We start from the raw sequence: 20,766 nt of genomic DNA, 5'->3' as shown, positions 1-20,766 counted from the left end.
AGACTTATTAAAAACAATTAATACAATATTAAAATCAGTTAATACAGAATTAAACATGTCAAAGGTTAAAAGACAGGTAAAAGAAAATAATTACACAAATTCATTTCAGTTTGCGCTCAACAGTACAATAAACAAGACTTAACTAGCTTTCAGCATTGGAAGTCCGATCTTAACCGTAGTTTTTTACTTCTTACAGATGCAGCCAGGAAACTAGCAGTACAGAACATAATAACAGGAGAATCCAACATCTGTAAATATAACAAAGCCGGCTTATACTGCGTAAAACTCAACTCCTTCAATATTGGTTTTAAGTAATGCATCCGAGGAACATCATAAAATGAACAAAAAAACAGGAAGTGCGCATTGTCCTGGGAGGAAAAACCATAACATTTACATGGGGACGACTCCTCTAGCCTACACCAGTCTTTCTCCTCCCACAAAACCATGTACATTTGGTTAAAGCGAAACTTGGTTAGTAGCCACCTATGGAAAAAGTTTGTGACCACTGACAAGTAAGGAGCCAGCTCAAGAGATGTAGTTATCATTACATGGGCCCTCCCAGAGGGTTTGCATAGCTCGACCGTTTCACGCGCGGCCACACTGAGCCTGTTAAAGTTGGACTTCACCCACATTAGATCTGCTTTACAAAGGGATTCTGGGCTGTCAAAGATCTCAGGGCGTCCCAGCTTTGCAGCCACAGACTCCACATAAGACAGCCATTGAATATCCCTCCAATGGTCTAAAGTAAGACAATCTTTAATGATCTTGTGGTTAAGGCTAAGGTTTGGATTTAGCCAGAGCTTGATCCACATCAAGAGCGGAGCTAGATATATCATGTCTAGAATTTAACCAAGACCAAGCTCAAGGTGTAGGGAATAGGTAGCGGTCGACTGAGGTAGGCCCAGCAATGAACGTAAAAATTTATTTTCCTCAGTTTGAATACGGTCAGATTTTACATATCCCCAAATTGCAGCCCCGTATTTGGCAATAACGGCAGTCTTGACTTTGTAAATAGCCAAGATAGCCTCAATGGGTTTTCCCCCTAATCTCTTTGCGAACCCCAGAGTTGCAGAGGAAGAACTTCTCACCGCATTTACTTTCGCTGTTATCTGCGGTGACCAAGTACCCCTTTGATCAAAGATAACACCCAAGTAGGTGAAAACCTTAACACTAGTGATAACCTCACCATCACAAAGGAAGGTTTTTACTTTATTTTTTGAACAACCTACTGTCATGGTATGGGATTTATTACTATTAATCACCAAGTCAAGGCTAGACATAAAATTTCCAAATGAATCAAGTAACTTTTGCAGGGCTATTGGGGTCCTGGCAATTAACACCGCATCATCGGCATAGAGGAGCACCGGAATTGGTGCGCCCCCCATGCTCGGAATATCCTGCGTGGCTGCCATTAGGTCATCCTCCAATGAATTCACATATAACGTGAATAACATTGGGGCCAGTATACAGCCCTGACGGACCCCTCTGGTTGATCTAAAACTTGCCGTACATTTCCCTTCTGTTGTCATTCTGATGCAGGCTCTCAGATCTTTATGGAGCTCCGCCAGGAAATGTACCAGGGAACTATCAAGACCCAACTTCAGGAGCATTGCCCACAGCCTAGATCTATTTACAAGATCAAAGGCTGTGGATAAATCCATAAAGCCTAAAAATATCTTTCCCCTTTTTGCCTTTGTATATTTGGAAATTATCAGGTGGAGATTGAGGCATTGATCCTCTGTGCTCCTCCCTGACCTGAAACCATATTGTGCCTCGGATAGGATATTGTTCCCTTTGGCCCAAGATGCTATTCTCGCCAGGACAACCTTCCCTAGGATTTTAACAGAGGAGTCCAGCAGAGATATAGGTCTGTAGCATCTAGGGTCTCCTCTCTGCCCTTTTTTGAATACCGGAATTATCGTAGCTGAGGACCAGGTGTACGGGAATCCTACTATAGCAGAAGCATTAAAAACCTTAGTGAGGATATTTGCCCAAAACAACGGATCTGCCTTAAACATGTCCGCTGGGACCCCATCGAGAACCGGGGCCTTTCGTCCTGCAGTGTCCTCCAATGCTCTTAGCACTTCAGCTATATCAAAACTCACAGGCTCCATGGGGGTATCAGACATAGGGGCTACAAAGGGTTCCGGCTCCAAAATGCTACCATATATATTTTCAAAATGGGTAAGCCAATCTACCTCAGAAATATTAAGTTCCAGCACAGTATTTTGATCACCAGTAAACAGAGGAGTATTGATAATTGACCAGAACTTTGCACTGTTTTTAAGGGAGGCTTTGTCCATTAGTTCTACCCAGGCATCGCTCTTTATTTCATTTTTACGAGTTTTGATTGCCTTAGTAAAATCCTTTCTTAGTTGCACTACTAGAGCTTTATCCCTCGGGCGAGTATTAAGTGCTTTCTTCAAGAGGTTATGGGCCTTACTACAGTTGTTATCAAACCAGCCCTTCGCCGGTTTATTTTTTCCCCCCTGACCTTTGACTGTTAGGTTTATGGCCACTGACCGACAAACACCTTCGAAGGAGGATATAACCTCCTCCCTCCTGGAGAGGGGATTGGCACAAACATTCAGATCTGCCACCGCCAGAGCAGTTATGTTTAAGAAGAAAACTTCAGGAACTACCTTTTCCCATTTAATTCTTCTCCCCTGATCCTTAACCTTTAGCGGCAGTATAACCTGAGGGGTAACTAACGATTTTAACTTTAGCAAACCGTTTGCCAGCTCCAACCCCACGGGATTATGATCACTCAGTGGCATAGCAATAGCATTGTAGGAAAACACATGCTTAAGGAGACCTAAAGATACAAAAATAAAATCAATTATCGAGTCACAGGCCCTTCCCGTGTATGTGGCAACCCGTGTCCTATTATCATAAAGTTCTGCCTCATACAATTCATTATCAATTAATAAGTTTTCAAGGACCACTCCCTTCTGAGTATGTTCTAAATGAGGGGGGGGAACACTATCAGGCACATCTGCATCCGTTAGAGCGCAATTTAAACATAAATGTACATTAAAATCACCCATCAAAATAAAATAACAATAAGTGGTTTGCTTTTCCTTGTAAAGGATTAAAAAATCTGCTAACCATAGGAGATGCACAGTGTCAGGATAGCCGTTCGGTGCATTATAACAATTAATAAGAAGCATTTTACAGCCATCATCCAAAGTTATCTCTAAAACAAGAAAATTATGAGTAGCACAATCAATCACTTTAATTTTGCCCTTAATGTTCACCGATACCAGCGTCAGAAGACCTCCTTTATTCCGGCCTACTGAGGAGGGCAGGGCCGGTACAAAATAGGAAGTAAAGCCATCCAGCCAATAATCGCACTCCATGTCCCAAGTCTCTTGAATGGCAATAATGTCATAAAACTTTATGAAATTCGACCAGTTTGGGTCACCCTTCTTTGACCGTAAGCCAGCAATGTTCCAGGATAACAACCTAACCATGTCCCCTTTTATAGGACTGACCTCAATCGGAATGTTACAAACCTCACCGGAAGAAGGTACAGGAGACACAGAGACAGTTTCCACAGGGACTTCGTCCGCTATACCTTCTCCGGCCCCCCGTCAGTCACAGAGGTCAAGTCCCGATAGAGCATCAAATCTATTGTGTGTTACAATGGGGGGTCCAAAACTGAACAAATTATCCCTTCTCTGTCCCTGGCTTTGGCATGCCGACCTGGGCCCGACTGGAGTAAAGGGACTTAGTCCTTGTCTAGGGGCAGAGGCTACAGTGAGATGGTTATAAAAATAACCCAAAGGTCGCGCTTGAATACCGTTGCCATCATTCGACATTGATGCCGCCCGTAGTAAGACTGTGGCCACGTGTTGTGGATATTTAAAATTGACTACCACACAATCTCCTCTACAGGTTTTTCTCGAGGGACCGATCCAGTTTACCCTCCTGGTTGTGATGATTTCACCAACAAATTTTGTAGGGTAACCACAGTTTGAACTTAGCCAAGCTACCACTTTATTTTTGAGAGAATCGTGAGATTCCTCATGAGAGTCGGTTCTGTCCGGGGTATAAAGCGGGACATTTGTCAGCACAATTACGTAGGGAGCACAGTCCGGGGGTAAGTTAATAAAATTGCTTCGCCTACTTAGCGTGGAGTTCAGGTTTTGAACGGGACCTGGCTTAAGATGTATAACAGAGGTAGCTACTGGCAAGGGAGAAGGGACCGAGGGAACAATGGGATCAATGTCGGCTCTGCTGACCTGTCGAGGTGAGTAAGATGGATTAGACACTTTAGTAGTATTTTTCCCAGCATCCTCTAAATTCACTATACTAGTTGAAAGGGGCGGGGGGTTAACCTTAACAGGATGGGCCAACTGCTCTATCAGACCTCCTAGTCTTTTTATTTCAGCGTTGGCAGTGTCCAGTTTGGCCGCTAAAGAGTTAAGGGATACCTCAAGTTTTGATTCAATATTGGCTTCTATAGTTTTAATTAGCAAGCCAAACTGCACAGGGCTCAGAGTCACATTAGCCTCATTTTTACCCTCCACGCTCGAGATCACCTCATGGGAGATATGGCTGTCATGCAGATAAGTATCTCCCCTTCTCTTGAGTGCGGTCTTGCCCCCCCTTTTATTTTGCTGCTTTCTGCAGGTTCTGACAGGTCTCGTACTTTTATGCTCTACTATCTCCTCTTCCTCAGAGCCCGAAGATGATTTATCGGAAGTTATTGTGTCGGGAGCCAGAAGGATCAGTGCTTCTGCTGCACTAGCTACTCTTACTGCACCCGCCCCACAATCAATACTATTTTCGTTCTCCAGTGGAGCCTCCAAAGAGGTTAGACCCACTATAGAACGATCACAATCCGATGAAACACCTTTACCCAATGAGGCCCTTCTGTCATTGATGATTTTATTCACCTTTTTTACAAAGAAGTTGTCAAGAGGACCTACCCCTGTAGAAGGCTTATCTTTCTTTGGTCCCGACATGAGGCTGATTAATATAATGAATATTTGGGTCGAGACGTAGATATCAACAACAACTTGGCACCCAGTATCTCAATATATACACAGTAGACCTTCAGCGCTATATCAGACACTTTACCATGTAGTTTTTAGGGCACCGTGGGATTCACATAGGGTCTCTGACCCAGCCCAGCCTCCTCTTGCCTCTGACGGCCTCAGACGGCCCGCCCTCTGCCCGGGCTCAGCCCGGCGTCGCCCGCGCGCGTCCCGCGACGCGGGAGGTGTTCCGCGCTGTTAAGCGCTAGCGGGCGCTGCAGGAGCGTCACAGGAGCGCCGAGGTGCCGGGGCTGCTGGGGAGTGTAGTGCAGCGTTGACCGTTCCCCTCACGGCAATGAAGAACTGATGCTGGCCGTTCCCCTCACGGCTGAGAAGACCTGGGCGTCGGCCGTTCCCCTCACGGCAAGCAGGCAGGTCTGTCTGGCGTCCCCCGCTCGGTGCACCGCGCTGTTAAGCGCTAGCGGGCGCTGCAGGAGCGTCACAGGAGCGCCGAGGTGCCGGGGCTGCTGGGGAGTGTAGTGCAGCGTTGGCCGTTCCCCTCACGGCAATGAAGAACTGATGCTGGCCGTTCCCCTCACGGCTGAGAAGACCTGGGCGTCGGCCGTTCCCCTCACGGCAAGCAGGTAGGTCTGTCTGGCGTCCCCCGCTCCCCGCTCGGTGCACCGCGCTGTTAAGCGCTAGCGGGCGCTGCAGGAGCGTCACAGGAGCGCCGAGGTGCCGGGGCTGCTGGGGAGTGTAGTGCAGCGTTGGCCGTTCCCCTCACGGCAATGAAGAACTGATGCTGGCCGTTCCCCTCACGGCTGAGAAGACCTGGGCGTCGGCCGTTCCCCTCACGGCAAGCAGGTAGGTCTGTCTGGCGTCTTTCTTTACAATTTCAACCTTTAAAGATTTTCTGAAAGGCTTGAAGCTTCATTCAACAAGACATCCTCGTCCCTCATAAGAGCTTAATCCCGTTTTATTAAAACTAAGGGCTCCTGCTTTTGAACACAGACACAAGTTGTCATTGAAGACCCTAATGTGAAAGACTGCATTGTTAGATGCAAATGATTCTGCAAAAAGGGTATATCTAACTTCAAGCCCTTTCAATCAGTAGACCCAAGCACTGTATTTCACCATATTAAGAGTATTCTTGAGGCCATACCCCTCTTTTCTACCTCAGGTCATTTCAGAGTTCTATTTAAATCACAGAAGATTGCTACCAGTTTTTAAGCAATCCTACTTTTCACTCTTCTCTTCACTAGCAGAGAGGTCTCTTCACTCTTTGGATGTCCGGAGAGAAATTAGATTTTATTTAGAAACAAAAGATTTTCCAAGACAAACCATCTTTTAGTCAATAATGGGGCACTCAAAACTGACATAGATTCGACCAAACAGACTATTGCTAGACGGGTAGTGTCATGTACTACCTGTTATTATCAAATAGCTAACAAGCCTTTCCCTGTTTCAGTTACAGAGATTTGCAAAGCAGCTACCTTAAATGTGAACACATACTTTCAATAGCCATTACAGCTTACTTGAGGACAATAAAGCTGTTTTAATAGGCACCTTATGGTGGCTAAATATAAAACAGCAATTATGGACCTGTCAAGCGCATTTGATTGCGTCAACAGGTCCTAATTATGGGCTAGCCTGGTATCCCTGGGTGTAGAGAAAGGCTTGGTCGCTCTCCGAAGACTCCTTTACCTTGATCTTTCAGCCTCGGTTAGGTTTCGAAATGCCGGCGAGTGCACACTACCATTTAAAGTTAAACGAGGAGTATGCCAAGGATGTGTACTTGCCCACATTCTCTTTTTGCTTTATATTATTGACCTAAAAAGAGTACTGGTTACAGCTGAAGCAAATGTACCCCTGGTTGGGGAAAAGACCGTGCCGCGTCATTATATGCGGATGACGCAGTACTTCTTGCCAGGATGGCCAATGGCCTCAAGATTTTAATTTCAAGCTTAGTGACCATAATGAAGGAGCTTGACTTGGAGACAAATTTAACGAACACTTATACAATGACGTGCGGTCCCAGAAACACTAAAACCCGCACCTTAAGTATTGAAGGAAGGAAATTTGGTAGGATGAACTCCTTTCCACACCTTGGCCTGGATTTTGACGAGGCCTCTTCGTGCTCCCCCGCCTTAGAAGCAGGATAGCTCTTTTTCCTAGTGCAGTTGGTATTACCTTTTCCCTTGCTGCATGTACTGGCAGAAAACCGGTTGCTCCAATTCTGGAGGTTTACAAAAGTAAGTGTATTCCAACTGTGACATATGGCATGGGGATCTGGGGATATAGAGAGGTTGGGGCGATCCAGGTTGAGGAGAACAGGCTCTGTTGTCGCCGGTTGGAGGTTCCCCTATTGACTCCACACTTCTGCTTGCACCAGGAATTAGGGTTGGCCTATGTACAAGATTTTATTAATCTAGCCCCCCTGAATCTCTGGTGCTCAATATGGGTGAATAGTGAAGCGGAGATTAAACTGGCAATCATAAGAGACTGCCTTTACAGTGAAATGGAATAAAAATTCCGTGGCTAAAGTACATTAGGGATACTTTTTGATCCCTGGGTTGTACACCTATTTGAGATTCCCGATGTAATAGTAAAAAATGATCAAATCTGCATTCAGGATTGTTTTTTAAAGCACAGACAGTCCTCCAGGGTGGCGGTTGAAGTGGTAAAACCGGTTTGAGAGATTACTGTGCAATTCAGATGAAAGAAGGGACAGCGCCGTATTAACATTTTGTACAGAATGTTAGTAAATGAACAATGCTGACTAGATTTAGACTGGGTACGATTTGTTGGCTGTTATGTTTCTGCTACGGCAATAAACAAACAATGCTGATTAGATTTAGACTGGGTACGATTCGTTGGCAGTTATGTTTTCCACTATGGCAATACTCCTCTTATGACACATCTATTTGCCCATGCGATGAGAAATCGCCTCAGTTCTTACTGCATTTCATATTTTTTTGAAGATATTACCTACCCTATACTAGAATATTTTATTGCACCTGCTAAGTAGGTATAAGTTCTCAAAATGCAAAGCAGTCCTGCTCATACTAAGCAACTAAACGATTATGACACGGCATCGGGTTGGCTGCTTTTTGAAACGCATTCTATCACAGAGAAATAGTTTTATGTTTTAGCAAGCTATTATGCTGCCCATCAAATGATTATGATATACATAATTTATCTGGTTGTTTTCCTTGAAATGCACTTTAGTATTAAGAAAGTATGTCATTCTAATTGATGTAATGTTTGTTATTTGCACTATAGGTCCCGTTTTTTAAAAATTATTCCCGTCCCTGCTCCCAAACAAAATATCGTAATTCCCAATGGAGCTGAATTAAGTAAGGTATACTATTGTGGTGCGTTTTTAAAGTTTGTAATGTTGTATGTGTTTTTTAGTCCTGAAATATATATTTATTCTTTTTTAAACCATGAGATAATTTGTAATGTGTGTATCATTTATGATCTTTGTTGAGATCGAATAAAGACAGAATTGAAGTAGGCAAAGCAGTATTAAAGAACCACTTAGGTAAGGTTACTTTAGATCTACCCTTATGCGTTTTTTATAGTGCTGATTTGTGTGATTGACAACTGCATGATGGAGGATACTTTCTATTATTTTGTTACACGTTTATGACTATCAGCGAAGATTCTATGATGAAGAAAACGTTACTTGTAATCCTAGTTTTGCATCGTAGGTGTCCTCATTGAAGTCATAAACAACCTGCTCTCCTACCAGGTTGTCAATATTATCAACATCATTTTCTTATGCAACACATTAAATACTGCCATTTAAAAAGAAAAAGGCTATGATGCAAACTGCCAGTACAGTGCATGCTGGAAGATGGAACCTGCTGGAACTTTAAAGGGGCAGAGTAAGCTGTTTTTAGCGAGTGCACCTTTGACCTAACTGGCATCTTTTCCTTATTTTTCTCTTTCTCTCAAGAAAGATTAGGTTACTTGTTGATAGTGTAACACATTTTGTTCATCTAGGGAAATGACACTCAAAGTACGGCCCCGGGATGCTCTTTATTTGAGCCGGCACTAAACCTTTAAAAAATGTAAAAATAAACAAGCAAGTATTTATTTAAAAGTACATTGAGGTTAAAGAAACGAAGTAACTAGGGAGTCCTTAAATTTAGGAAAGCATTTAAGGCATCTCGCAGCAAAAATGTAAAAATGATAGTCTCTTCAAACTTGTATTTCATTAACATGCAGAACCGTTTCACTCTAGTACATCAGATTTTATCAGGGCTTTGAGAATTATTTTCAAACATGCATTTTGAAATATTAGTCCCTCCCAGCTTGACAACAATACCAATAGTGAAATAATGGGCACGTCAGTTGTTATGTGAACTCTGGGTGGCCAGGATTAAATAATATACAAGAACAACATTATACTTTATTAAATCAAACATAGGAACAGGTTTTGTAAAGCACACATCCATAGGTCATGCATTGCAGGTCCTCTTATATATGATAATGAAGAAAAAGGAAGAAAAGTGAAATAAAATATTTGCCCAGGATCCCACAATTTGGTAAAGTGGGAAAGCGGGATTAATCCTACTTTAAAAAAAAAAAAAATGTATTGTGCAATTCAGCCACTAGATGCATATGCTTCACTTCCCCTACAGCCACCTTACCGCCAAACCCCTCCCCGTCGACCGCCACTGCCGGCATAAATAGGGCCTTCGGTCACAATACAGACCAAGCTTTTTGACCCCTCGGAAAATGTTTGAGAGTACCCACGATCTAGGGCTGCAATGTTGTCTTTGCACTGTGTAAAAGGAGGTTTTGTTATAAAAAAAAATGCATTAAATGCTGACCTGTCTTATGGAGGTGTCACCAGATTTTGGAACACTGAGGTGCCTATCTCTATCTACAGACTTATACTTTTACGTTAAAAAAGTGATGTAAAATCCTTGCACTTGGGTGGGCATATTCTAAGTTTATGGCTATCAGGCAGGGTTCTACAATCAAGAATACATGTATCTTTGACTGGCGAAGATGGCCAATGATGACCAGGCAGGATGGCTAATTGGAAATGCGCCGATCCCACCACGAACCATAGGACAGGATGGGCAGAAGAAAGTAGGCAGGTTGCAAATCCAAGGGCATCAACCAATCTCCTCGATCGAGGGTGACAAGAACTTGGACCAGACTGAGCATTTACTGTTATTCCCCAAGAAGACATTCAGACAGTGAAGATCTTAAATCGTCCTGAGCCGACCTTCCTTTTGTAGGTACCAGGAAGTAGCAGGGGGTAACACTCCTCGCCATTACCAGAGTTCGGTAACCCTTGTTGGCCAGTATGGACAGAGGCATCTTGAATTCCTGCCGAAGGATCGTGGCATAAAGTGTCAAACTTCAGTTAGGGCAGGTGGAATGAAATGGAGGGATGAAATTGATCAAATTCCAGTTGAATTGAACAAAAATCTTTTCTTACCCTATTTAGCTGCGTGTGGATCTGTAAGAGGAAAGCATCTTGGAAGAATCTGCACTGGCTGGAGAGGAGGTGCAGGAATGGTGTCTTTGATAGTGTCCGCAGACTCAGTCACCAGTCCATTCTCTAGAACTGTGAAACGACGGAGATGGCTGCTGCACTGGCTGTGAGGACTGCCTCTGTCAAAAGGTCTGAACCCGCTAGTTGCCTCTAAACGTTCTGTACTGCTGGTGAAACTGATGGGTTGGTAAGAGCAAACCTAGAGAGCAGACCATAATGTGACTGTCTTTGACACACTCTAGCACTGAGTCATACGCTTCCTCAAAGAGCCCGGATCCATCAAAGGGCATGTCCACAAATTGCCATTGCTTGAAAATCCAGTAGTGCACCCAGGCATGTCACCTGAGCACAACACTTCTGCTCATGGCATGGCCCGCACAGTCCACTGTGTCAAGGCTGGCCTGTAGTACATATCTGGCAGCATTGTGGACATCCTCAATCGGTTGGACAAAGGTAGCCCTGAATTATTCTGGGACAGCAGTCATGTTTTTTTAGCCATGACCTAAGATAGTATTGTCATCTGCCAGTTTATCCCGGTGGTCTTTGAACGTGGTTTGGGCAGTTATATGTGCAGGGCGCACATATAACTGCCCAGATCATGTTTAAAGACCACCGGGCTAAACTGACAGATGACAATACTATCTTACTGAATGCATCCATGCACTTCAGCTCCCTATCTGGTGAAACAGGCGGGAAGGCGTTAGGATTGAATTTGCTCAGGGATGCCATGCACTAGCAGCCATTCCGAGTCACCAGGGGCAGGTATGTGTCACTTAGTTACTGGGCGCATAACAGGGAGAGACAGGCATAGTTTCATCCAACCAGTCATCAAAGTGATTGTTAAAGCATCAGTGAAATGCAGCAAGGGCTCAGATGTGGCGGGCCTGGACTGAAACATTTCTAACAATATATTAGACCTGATTTCTAGTGTGGGAAATTGTAAATTGAATACTTCTGCCACCATATGGACAACTATCATATAGAAGGTACATTCTTCTGTAGGCAGTTGTGGTGGTGATTGTAACTATCTCAGGAGAAGTGACCAACCTAGTAGGTCTACATATAATCCAGCATCAGTAGCTCCTTTTAAATAGAGGCTAACACAGCTCATGAGCTGACGCACACTTTGCACAGTACATTTGGGATGTACATTTGGACAATTTCTACGGTTGGTGAAAAATGTTCACAAACAGAGCACTATAACCTAGCACAATATAAAGCAACATCATATATATATACAACAGTGAATAACAGCTGATTTGTGCTTTGCAGTGTATTATTATTTCTGTGATTTGGTAAATACTGTATTATTTCAATTTTAGATATTAGACCGGTTGAAATTATATGGTGACTGACGCTAACTAGCAATCTCGTCTGAACATTTAACTTTTGAGGCATGAAAATATAATATAACAATTTCCTGTAAATGTAATGGATATTTAGCACTGCAAGTATATTCATTCATGTGACTGTTACTTTCAATTTAGGGCAACCTCTCTATAAGTAATAGGTGTAGCTCTTAACACCAAACTCTGTAAAAGAAGAAGGTAGTCCTCGCAGAATGTCCCCTCCTATTCTCTTCGTCCAACTACCTTAATGTACATGTTAATATACTGTTAGAATGGTGACATCAACTTCCCTTTCCTTTGTACCGTATACACAGTAATAGGTATTCTAAAGCTCTGAGATAAGAGTATAAGAATTTCTTCTGGTGCTTATGATAAGACTTGATATGAAAGGTGTGACCTGTATGGTTTTAACTATTGTTGTTTGTAGAGAAATGTTCCTTGTACTGTATTGTGATGTATTGTTTTTTAATTAAATTCCTTTTAGCCCTGAAGAAGTCACAGTGGTGACGAAACGCGTTGGCACAAGCAATTCTGTGGATTTTAACTCAGAACTTGAATAAAGAAAACTGAAAATTCTACTATCAAGTCTTTTTGAAATTCTTATATGTGGTAAGATTCTGTCTGAAAGTTCATTATCACTTTGATATATATAAACTGTACAAAACAAGTATCTATATATAAACCTTGGTGTGGGTCAACTTTCTGTGATACATGTTTAAGTGGCATTAGTCACTTTCAGGTGGGTGTATATGGGTCACATCCTCGACCGTGTCGCACAAGGGAATATTTGCTAAATAGGCATGTACTAATAGTGAAAATCGGTGCTGGTCATAGTTCTGACCCTTGTGTGTTTTTGTGAGAAACAGCATTAGGTCTAGGACACTAGCTCTTCGGAGTCCATTTTTACATACACTCAAAATAAAACTTTGGCAAAGAAGTTCTTGATTATCAGTTTTATTTTATGTTAAAATATGAAATTCCCAGTGCATAAACACTACTGGCATATAATTTTAGTACATTTCATGAATTCTTGAAACCTTTAACACATTAAAAAATGTGGTATATTTAAAAAGAAATAGGCAGCTCAGACATACCTTCCATAGTACAATAATACTTAGATTCAGTTCAGTGCACTTCTGTAATAGCTGAATTGCTTTATCATACGAAGATTTTCCAGAAACATGAGAATTTGCATGCACCACTTTTCTTTTCAGTTTAGAGGATAGTAAGCTTCGGAAAAGAAAGTCGGCACATGGAGTGGTTGAACTTAGGATCTGTGAAATTAAAAAGTGTTGTCATAATCTGCTATCAATTATAAACATCTCTGTAAGCAAAAATCACTAAAATTAAGTCAATTAAAATGTATCAATTCAATGATACAAATCAAGCAATCCAACTACAGCTTTCAAGAAAAGGAAGCCTACATCTACACTTTTAACCTGAACACAATGTGGGATGGGTAATAAGTTAAATGCTTTTATGTTGGTACAAGCTGGTCAGTAACGACCAAAGAGAATCATGGGCATAAGTGGAAACAATACATGGTTAGACACAGTCAAATCGTGCATCACAATGCAATCATAACACATTTCTTAAAACTGATCACTGGGATTAACTGACACTCAATCGGTTCTGCAAGTGTATGGAATAGAAATCCTCACTGGCGAAAGAATAGTAAGGTAACTCGAATTCTTATCTCATTCACTTTTCCTTAACTTGCACAAACGCATTTTCAAAATCGATTTACTTTTATTGTGTTGGTGCACACAAGAAGATTAGAAGCAAAAATGCTCTGTGTCAATGACGACTGTAAACACAGAGACAAATTACAAACAAAAAGCAAAAAACAGTAACGATTATTCAGGAACTCACTAGGAAATAGTTAAATGTAATGCTTGTATTTTTCAGGGGATTCTCAATTGGAATCGCACCCACTCTATAGTTCCGGCGGGATCAATTATTATAGAATACATATGTTTCACTTTTTGCTAGAAAATCCAATTTACCATTATTCGCAGGGCAGCACATTCAAATGATTTATTGGCAAAATCACATTTATTTTCTTTGAAAAAAATACAAGCCAGTCTAAAATCTAAAAATACATCAATGTAATGTTGCAAGAAATAATAAATCCTTCACAAACTCCTTTTTTGTTTTAATAAAAAGAAATGAAGTTAAACAGGCAATATGATCAAATAAGCTTTAGCATTTAAGGCTGGAAAAATTGGCACAGCACCTTTAAGGAATCCCTATCCTCAAGAATCACAGCAAGCTCTGTAAGTGCCAGTTGCTTCAGTTTTTTAATGGTTGAACGGGAAACTGGTGTGGCAGCCAATTCCTCTCTTTTTCAATCGGGCAGAAGATTAGGTGCCGTATTATGGAGCGTGCCCCCCTGGGGCGCAAAGGTTGATTGCGCCCGCTTTGAGCACCCTCGGGGTACTCTGGTATTACAGAAGAGGCCTCAGAAGCTTGTGCGTCCCCTTCTGTAATACAGATAGGTCTGGCGCACAAAGCACCAGCGCTATGTGCAGGGGGCGTTCGCTTATTTGCATGGGGGCGTGCCCCATGCAAATGAGGGAATCCCGTTGCTTCTGTGCCTGTGCCGTATTACCGACGAGGGCGCCGAGGCAAGGATGCCCTCAGGAGGCACACTGACAGAGCGCAATCCTCAAAGGTGGCGCACTGTCAGTAGGCCCCCTGATGGCAGCCCTATGGCGGGGAGAAACGGGGTCCTATGAATGCTCCGACATCCCCTTCAATGTACAGGCGGGTAGCCGCTTGCACTGTGAGACACAGAGCGGCATTTTAAAGATGCGCTCGCCGCAATGAAGAAAAGTGCGCAGCATGTGTAATGCGGCCCCAGTTTGCTTAAGATGTCAATGGAGATTCCCTTGAAGGAGTACTGCGATTGCAGGCATGTCCGTCCTACTCAGTCGGTTATCTCAACTAATAATCATAAGCACTGTAGAGAACAGCAAGCCATTTCAGAATAAGAGTGGTGGAAAGAAAAAAAGATAGTTACAAGCAAAGAGATTACTCAGAAATGACTGACCTACATCGAATTCTGTCGTAGAATCTTACTGTGTCAGGACAAGAATATCTTTTGAAGGCGTGCACAGATCTCCAGATAGATGCTTTATACATTTTCACAATAAAGACGTTCCTTAATAAAGACGTAGTTGAAGATTGGCCTCTAGTAGAACAAGTTACTTACCTTTGGTAACGATACATCTGTAAGAGACAGATTAGTTATAGATTCCTTACCTTGTGAATTACCCCCAGGCTTCAGACTGGATCCGGAGATTTTTTTTCATCAGCAGCACCCCTGTGCGTCGAAAGGTGGCGTCAGTCAGCTCCACGTTCGTCGTTGGTGGCGTGTTCGCCGGGATGACGTTGTGGCAGCTACTAAGACACCGTTCTTGCACACTGACGTCAGTTCTGTACACTACTTTCCACATCAGAAGCGCAGAGCCATGAAAGACACTGGCCACTGGTGTGCAAAACTAGGGGCCTGAAAGGAAATCCTTAACCCTAGAAGTCCGTTCGCAGAATGGGGAGGATGGGTGGGGAAGTAAGGAATCAACAACTAATCTATCTCTCTTACAGAGGTATCGCTACCAAAGGTAAGTAACTTGTTCATCTGAAAGATACAATTAGTTATAGATTCCTTACCTTGTGAATAGATACCCCAGAAATACCAAGCCCGAAGGTGGATCTGTGAACCAAGTTCACACCAGAAAGTCCTGGAGAACAGAACGGCCAAAACAGCAGTCTCTCCGGACTTGGCTGTCCAGGCAGTAGTGCTTCCTGAATGTGTGCAGAGATGCCCACGTCGCTGCCTGACAGATGTCGTTGAGAGGGACTCCCCGTCCCAAAGCAGTTCGTAGCTGTTGTCGCCCTGGTGGAATGGGCACGTAGCCCCACAAGAGGCTCCATCTTTGCCAAAGAATAGCAAGCTTTGATACACAAAACGACCCATCTGGTCCGTTTGTGTATGGCCCAACCTTTTTTAGCGCCCACATAGCCAACAATGAGCTGGTCATCCAACCGGAATTGTTTTGTGCGATCCAAGTAAAAGGAAAGCGCACGTTTTGGATCCAGATGGTGGAGCCTCCCATCCTCCTTAGAAGGATGCAGAGGCAGAAAAAAGGTAGGCAAAGTGATGGTTTGACCAATGTGGAAAGAAGTAACCACTTGGGAAGAAAGGATGGACGAGTTAGAAGGACAACCTTGCCCGGGTGAACAGCAAGAAAAGGAGGTTTTGAAGAAACAGCTTGGAGCTCACTCACCCTACGCGCAGAGGTGATGGCAACCAGAAAAGCAGTCTTTAAGGTCAGAAGGCTAGGAGGACAGACATGTAGCAGCTCAAAGGGAGTGCACATAAGATAGGTTAGAACTAGGTTTAAGGCCCACTGGGGCATTACAAGGGGAATAGGAGGAAAAAGATGAGTAATGCCCTTAAGAAAGCGATTTACAACAGGGGACTTGAAAAGAGAAGGCTGATCAGGAAGCCTAAGGAAGGCTGAAATGGCCGAGAGGTAGCCCTTTAGAGTGCCCAGAGCAGAGCCCTGCTGGGCCAAAGAAAGGAGGAACAAAAGACCCTCAGAAAGAGGGGCAGAAAGGGGACCCACAGCCTTTGCTTTGCACCATTGCCACATATTTGTTCCATCTGCAGGCATATACCGACGTAGTGGAGGGACGCCTGGCTGCCAAGATAACATCACAGACTTCGGGAGGAAGGTCGAAGGCTGTCAACTGTCGCCGCTCAATCTCCATGCAAGGAGGTGGAGACTGGACAGGTTCAGGTGGAGGACTGTCCCCTGCTGCTGCAACAGAAGATCCTCCTGAAGAGGCAGTTGGATCAGTAGATCAATGGCCATGTATAGCAGCTCGGAATACCAATCTCTTCGTGCCCAATCCGGAACCAACAGGATGACTTGGGCCCGGTCGCGCTTAATCTTCAACACACTGGGCAGAAGTGGTATATACAAAAAGGCATATAGAAAACCGCAACTCCACTTGCGACGAAAAGCGTTGCCTAGCAAGTGCAGCCTTGGAAATTCCAACGCGCAGAATTGCTGACATTGCGCGTTCTCTTCCGTGGCGAATAGATCTAATCAAGGCTCTCCCCACTGCTGAAAGAGACCTTCTGCCACCTCCGAAAGAAGACGCCATTCATGAGCCATCATGCACCAGCGGCTGACTTTGTGCGCCCTGGCTTTCAGAGAACCTGCCAGGTGCTGAACCACCAGGAAAATGCCCTGATGTTCCAGCCATGTCTAGAGGTGCAGGGCCTCTTGACCTAGGGTCCACCCAGCCCTGATTGTTGCTGTACCACATGGCAGTGGTGTTGTCTGTGAACACCTGCACTACTCTTCCCCGGACAGAAGGAAGGAATGCCTTTGGTGCAAGACGGACCGCCTAAACCTCCAGAAGGTTGATGTGTAGCCCGGACTCCGCTGGAGACCAGAGGCCTCTGATCTCCGCCTCACCCATGTGGCCGCCCCATTCAAGAAGTGATGCACCAGTCACCACGGTGAACTCTGGTTGGGGAAGCGAGAGGGATCTGCCGTTGACCCAATCCCGGTTCATTAGCCACCACTGCAATTGGCGTGGAGTGCCCTCCGAGATTTGGGTGCAATTCGACCAGTTCCCTTGATGCTGTGCCCACTAGAACTTCAGGTCCCACTGCAGAGCCCGCATATGCCATCTGGCATGATTCACCAGCAGGATGCAGGAGGCCATCAGGCCCAGTAACCGCAGGGTCACCCTGACCAAAACCCGGGATAGAGGCTGCCCTGGGCAGCGCACCCAAACCAACAGACCACGCACGCAACCTGGGCTTCATCCTGGACTCCTCCCTCTCCATGACCAGACAAGTCAACGCAGTCTCCTCGTCATGCTTCAACATCCTGCGCATGCTACGCAAGATCTTCCGGTGGATCCCCACCAAAACCAGGAAGACGGTCACCCAGGCCCTCGTCACCAGCCGACTGGACTACGGCAACTCCCTCTATGCCGGAACCACAGCTAAGCTCCAGAGAAGACTCCAGCGCATTCAGAACGCCTCAGCACGCCTCATCCTGGACGTTCCCCGACACAGCCACATCTCCACACACCTAAGAAACCTGCACTGGCTCCCCGTCAGCAAGAGAATCACATTCTGACTACTCAACCACGCACACAAAGCTCTCCACAACCAAGGCCCAAGATACCTCAACGAACGCCTGACCTTCTACACTCCCACCCGCCAGCTTCGATCGACCAGCCACGCCCTCGCCGCCGTCCCCCGCATCCGAAGAGCCACAACGGGAGGAAGATCCTTCTCGTACCTGGCGGCCAAGACGTGGAACTCCCTCCCCATCCACCTCCGACTGACCCAAGACCACCTCGCCTTCAGGAAGCAACTCAAGAACTGGCTGTTCGAGCAGTAGCAGACCCCCCTCCCCCAAGCGCCTTGAGACCCTCCGGGTGAGTAGCGCGCTATACAAATGCTTGATTGATTGATTGATTGATTGAATCATAGCCTGAATATCCCAGACTCGCTGCTTGGTAGGATAGACCAGAAACTGCGTCCTGTCCAGAACCGTTCCGATGAAGAGGAACTTCTGAGTGGGAGTCAGGTGTGACTTCGACGCGAAATGCAGGAGGTCCGCCGTAGTCTGGAGTTGGGAGACGACAGCCTGGGGCCAGCTCACTTTCAACAGCCAGTCGTCGAGATATAGGAAGACTGTAACCCCTGATCTGCGCAGATGAGCTGCGACAACCGTGAACACCCAAGTGGCACTGGTAAGACCCAAGGGGCACTGGTAAGGCCAAAGGGGAGCACAGAAAACTGAAAGTGCTTGTGGCCTATCCTGAACTACAAGCAGAGCGGGTGGGCCAGAAGGATGGGGATATAAAAATAGGCGTCCTGCAAGTCCAACGGTCCATCCAGTTTCCAGGGTCGAGGGCAGAAAGGACCTGAGCTAGCGTCAACATTTTGAACTTCCCCTTCCGGAGGAAGCGGTTGACGTCCCAGAGATCCAAGATAGGACGCAAGCCTTTGTCCTTCCTGGGCACCAGAAAGTAGTGGGATTAGCAACCAAGACCTACTTCTGGGGCAGGAACTCGCTCAAAGGCTCCCTTGGTCAAGAGAGCCGTAACTTCCCCTTGGAGAAGGGCCAGAAGATCCTCCGACATGCAATGGTACTGTGGTGGCATGGCTGGGGGGGGGGGGGGGGGGGGGGTAGTATTGAAGGTAAGGGAGTAGCCCCTTCCGACTATTTGCAAAACCCACATGTCAGACGTGATGGTGCGCCAGTGGCGGAGTTGATGGCGAATCCTACCGCCCACTGACGATTGGTGGCCCTGAAAGGTTGGACTACGAGGGTTTGGAGGCTGCTGCAGAGGGGGTGGTGGTGGACTAGCACGCACGCTGGCCCCCAGATGTCCCTCGCCATGCAGGGGCTGAACATCTTGTGTCGGCCTGTGTCTCTGGGCGGAACGTGGTGGGGCACCCCTTCGGTAGCCATGAAAGGGGCAAAAAGCAGACTGCGCAGGGCGGGTGGAAAGGCCCAGGGACTTGGCCTTAGCCCGCGAGTCCTTGAAGCGCTCTAGCACGATTTCTCCTTTGTTGCGGAACAGGCGACGGCCATGAAATGACATGTCCATAAGGGTAGCTTGGCAATCCCCGGAAAACCTAGTCGACCTCAGCCAGGCGTAGTATCAAGGAGCTATCGACGTTGAAATCGTCCTGCTTAGCGAGTCAGTGGTGTCCAGCCCACATCGGATGGTAAACTTGGCTGCGTCTCTCTCCTCGGTGACTGCACAGGAGAGCACGGCCCGGGCCTCCTCCGGGCAGTGGGGCAGCACCTGCACTACCGTATCCCACACAGGATGGGTGTAACCGTGTGACATGCGGTGTTTACCGACCACAGTCCCAAGCTGGAGGTAGAAAACATCTTCCCAAGGTGGTCCAGCTTTTTGGATTCCCTATCAGGTCGTGCATTAGGGAATGCGCCTTTGGATGTTGAGTACTGAACCACCAAGCTCTAAGGGGTGGATAAAGTGGGGTCGTCTGGGGCCGGGCGGTGGCGTCGGGCAATCATGGTCCGGCAGTCGGAACACGACTTGGAGTCATGGTCATGTTCCAGGCAAAGCAGGCACGCACGGTGCGGATCTGTCACCGACATTAACCGTCGGCAGGAGCGGCAAGCCTTGAAACCGAGCTTCGCTACGTGCACCAGGAGTTGAGGACTCAAAGCGGTGTCGACAAAAGTCGATCAAAACAGTCAGTCAAAAAGTGAATGGAGGTACCACTCTCTCTGGATTTCCGCTGATGCAGAAAAAGGAAGAACCTCACCCCGGCGACCACGACGAACGCGGAGCTGGCCAACGCCACCTTTCGATAGGCAGGGGTACTCTTGACGAGAAAAAAAAATCGCCAGATCTAGAATGCTGCCTGGGGGTAATTCACAAGGTAAGGAATCTATAGCTAATTGTCTCTTTCAGATATGAGAATATGGTCCACCGGGCAAAACCTGTTGGACTTGGCCCTTTTTGCAGGGTCATCCCTGAGCTTTTTGCCTTCCTCCTATATTTTTTCTGACCTGTTGGCTATTTTATGACTCTGGGCACTTTACCACTGCTGATCAGTGCTCAAGCGCATATGCTCTGCCTATTGTAAATTAATGTATGTATTAATTGGTGATTCCATGATTGACTATTTGGTTTACTTGTCAGACCCTAGTACAGTGCACTGAGTGTGCCCAGGGTGTGTAAATCCAAATGCTGCTGGTGGGCTTGAAGCACTGGTTGTGCCACCCACCGAAGCGGCCTGGTAAAATGTGTCTAAGATCTGCCATGGCTGAGCCTGAGTGCAGTGTGATACTGTCATGCTGACTGGGCAAGTGCACCCACTTGCCAGTCCCTGAAA

General features: G+C 45.6%; 1 protein-coding gene across 4 annotated transcripts in view; it reads right to left on the bottom strand.

The window, feature by feature from the left end:
• Positions 1-20,766, bottom strand: part of TRAPPC8 (trafficking protein particle complex subunit 8) — a 1,467,367-nt gene that overhangs the window by 250,060 nt on the left and 1,196,541 nt on the right. For all 4 annotated transcript variants that reach the window (XM_078687367.1, XM_078687364.1, XM_078687365.1 and 1 more), the window contains one exon: positions 12,944-13,123. In XM_078687367.1, the coding sequence (XP_078543493.1) occupies positions 12,944-13,123 (180 nt within the window). The remainder of the gene's footprint in view (positions 1-12,943; positions 13,124-20,766) is intronic.

Source organism: Lissotriton helveticus, chromosome 4_1, assembly GCF_964261635.1.
Source record: "Lissotriton helveticus chromosome 4_1, aLisHel1.1, whole genome shotgun sequence".
NCBI classification, from domain to species: Eukaryota; Metazoa; Chordata; class Amphibia; order Caudata; family Salamandridae; genus Lissotriton; species Lissotriton helveticus.
The sequence above is the reverse complement of the archived record's forward strand: the minus strand, read 5'-3'. Positions and strand labels throughout refer to the sequence as shown.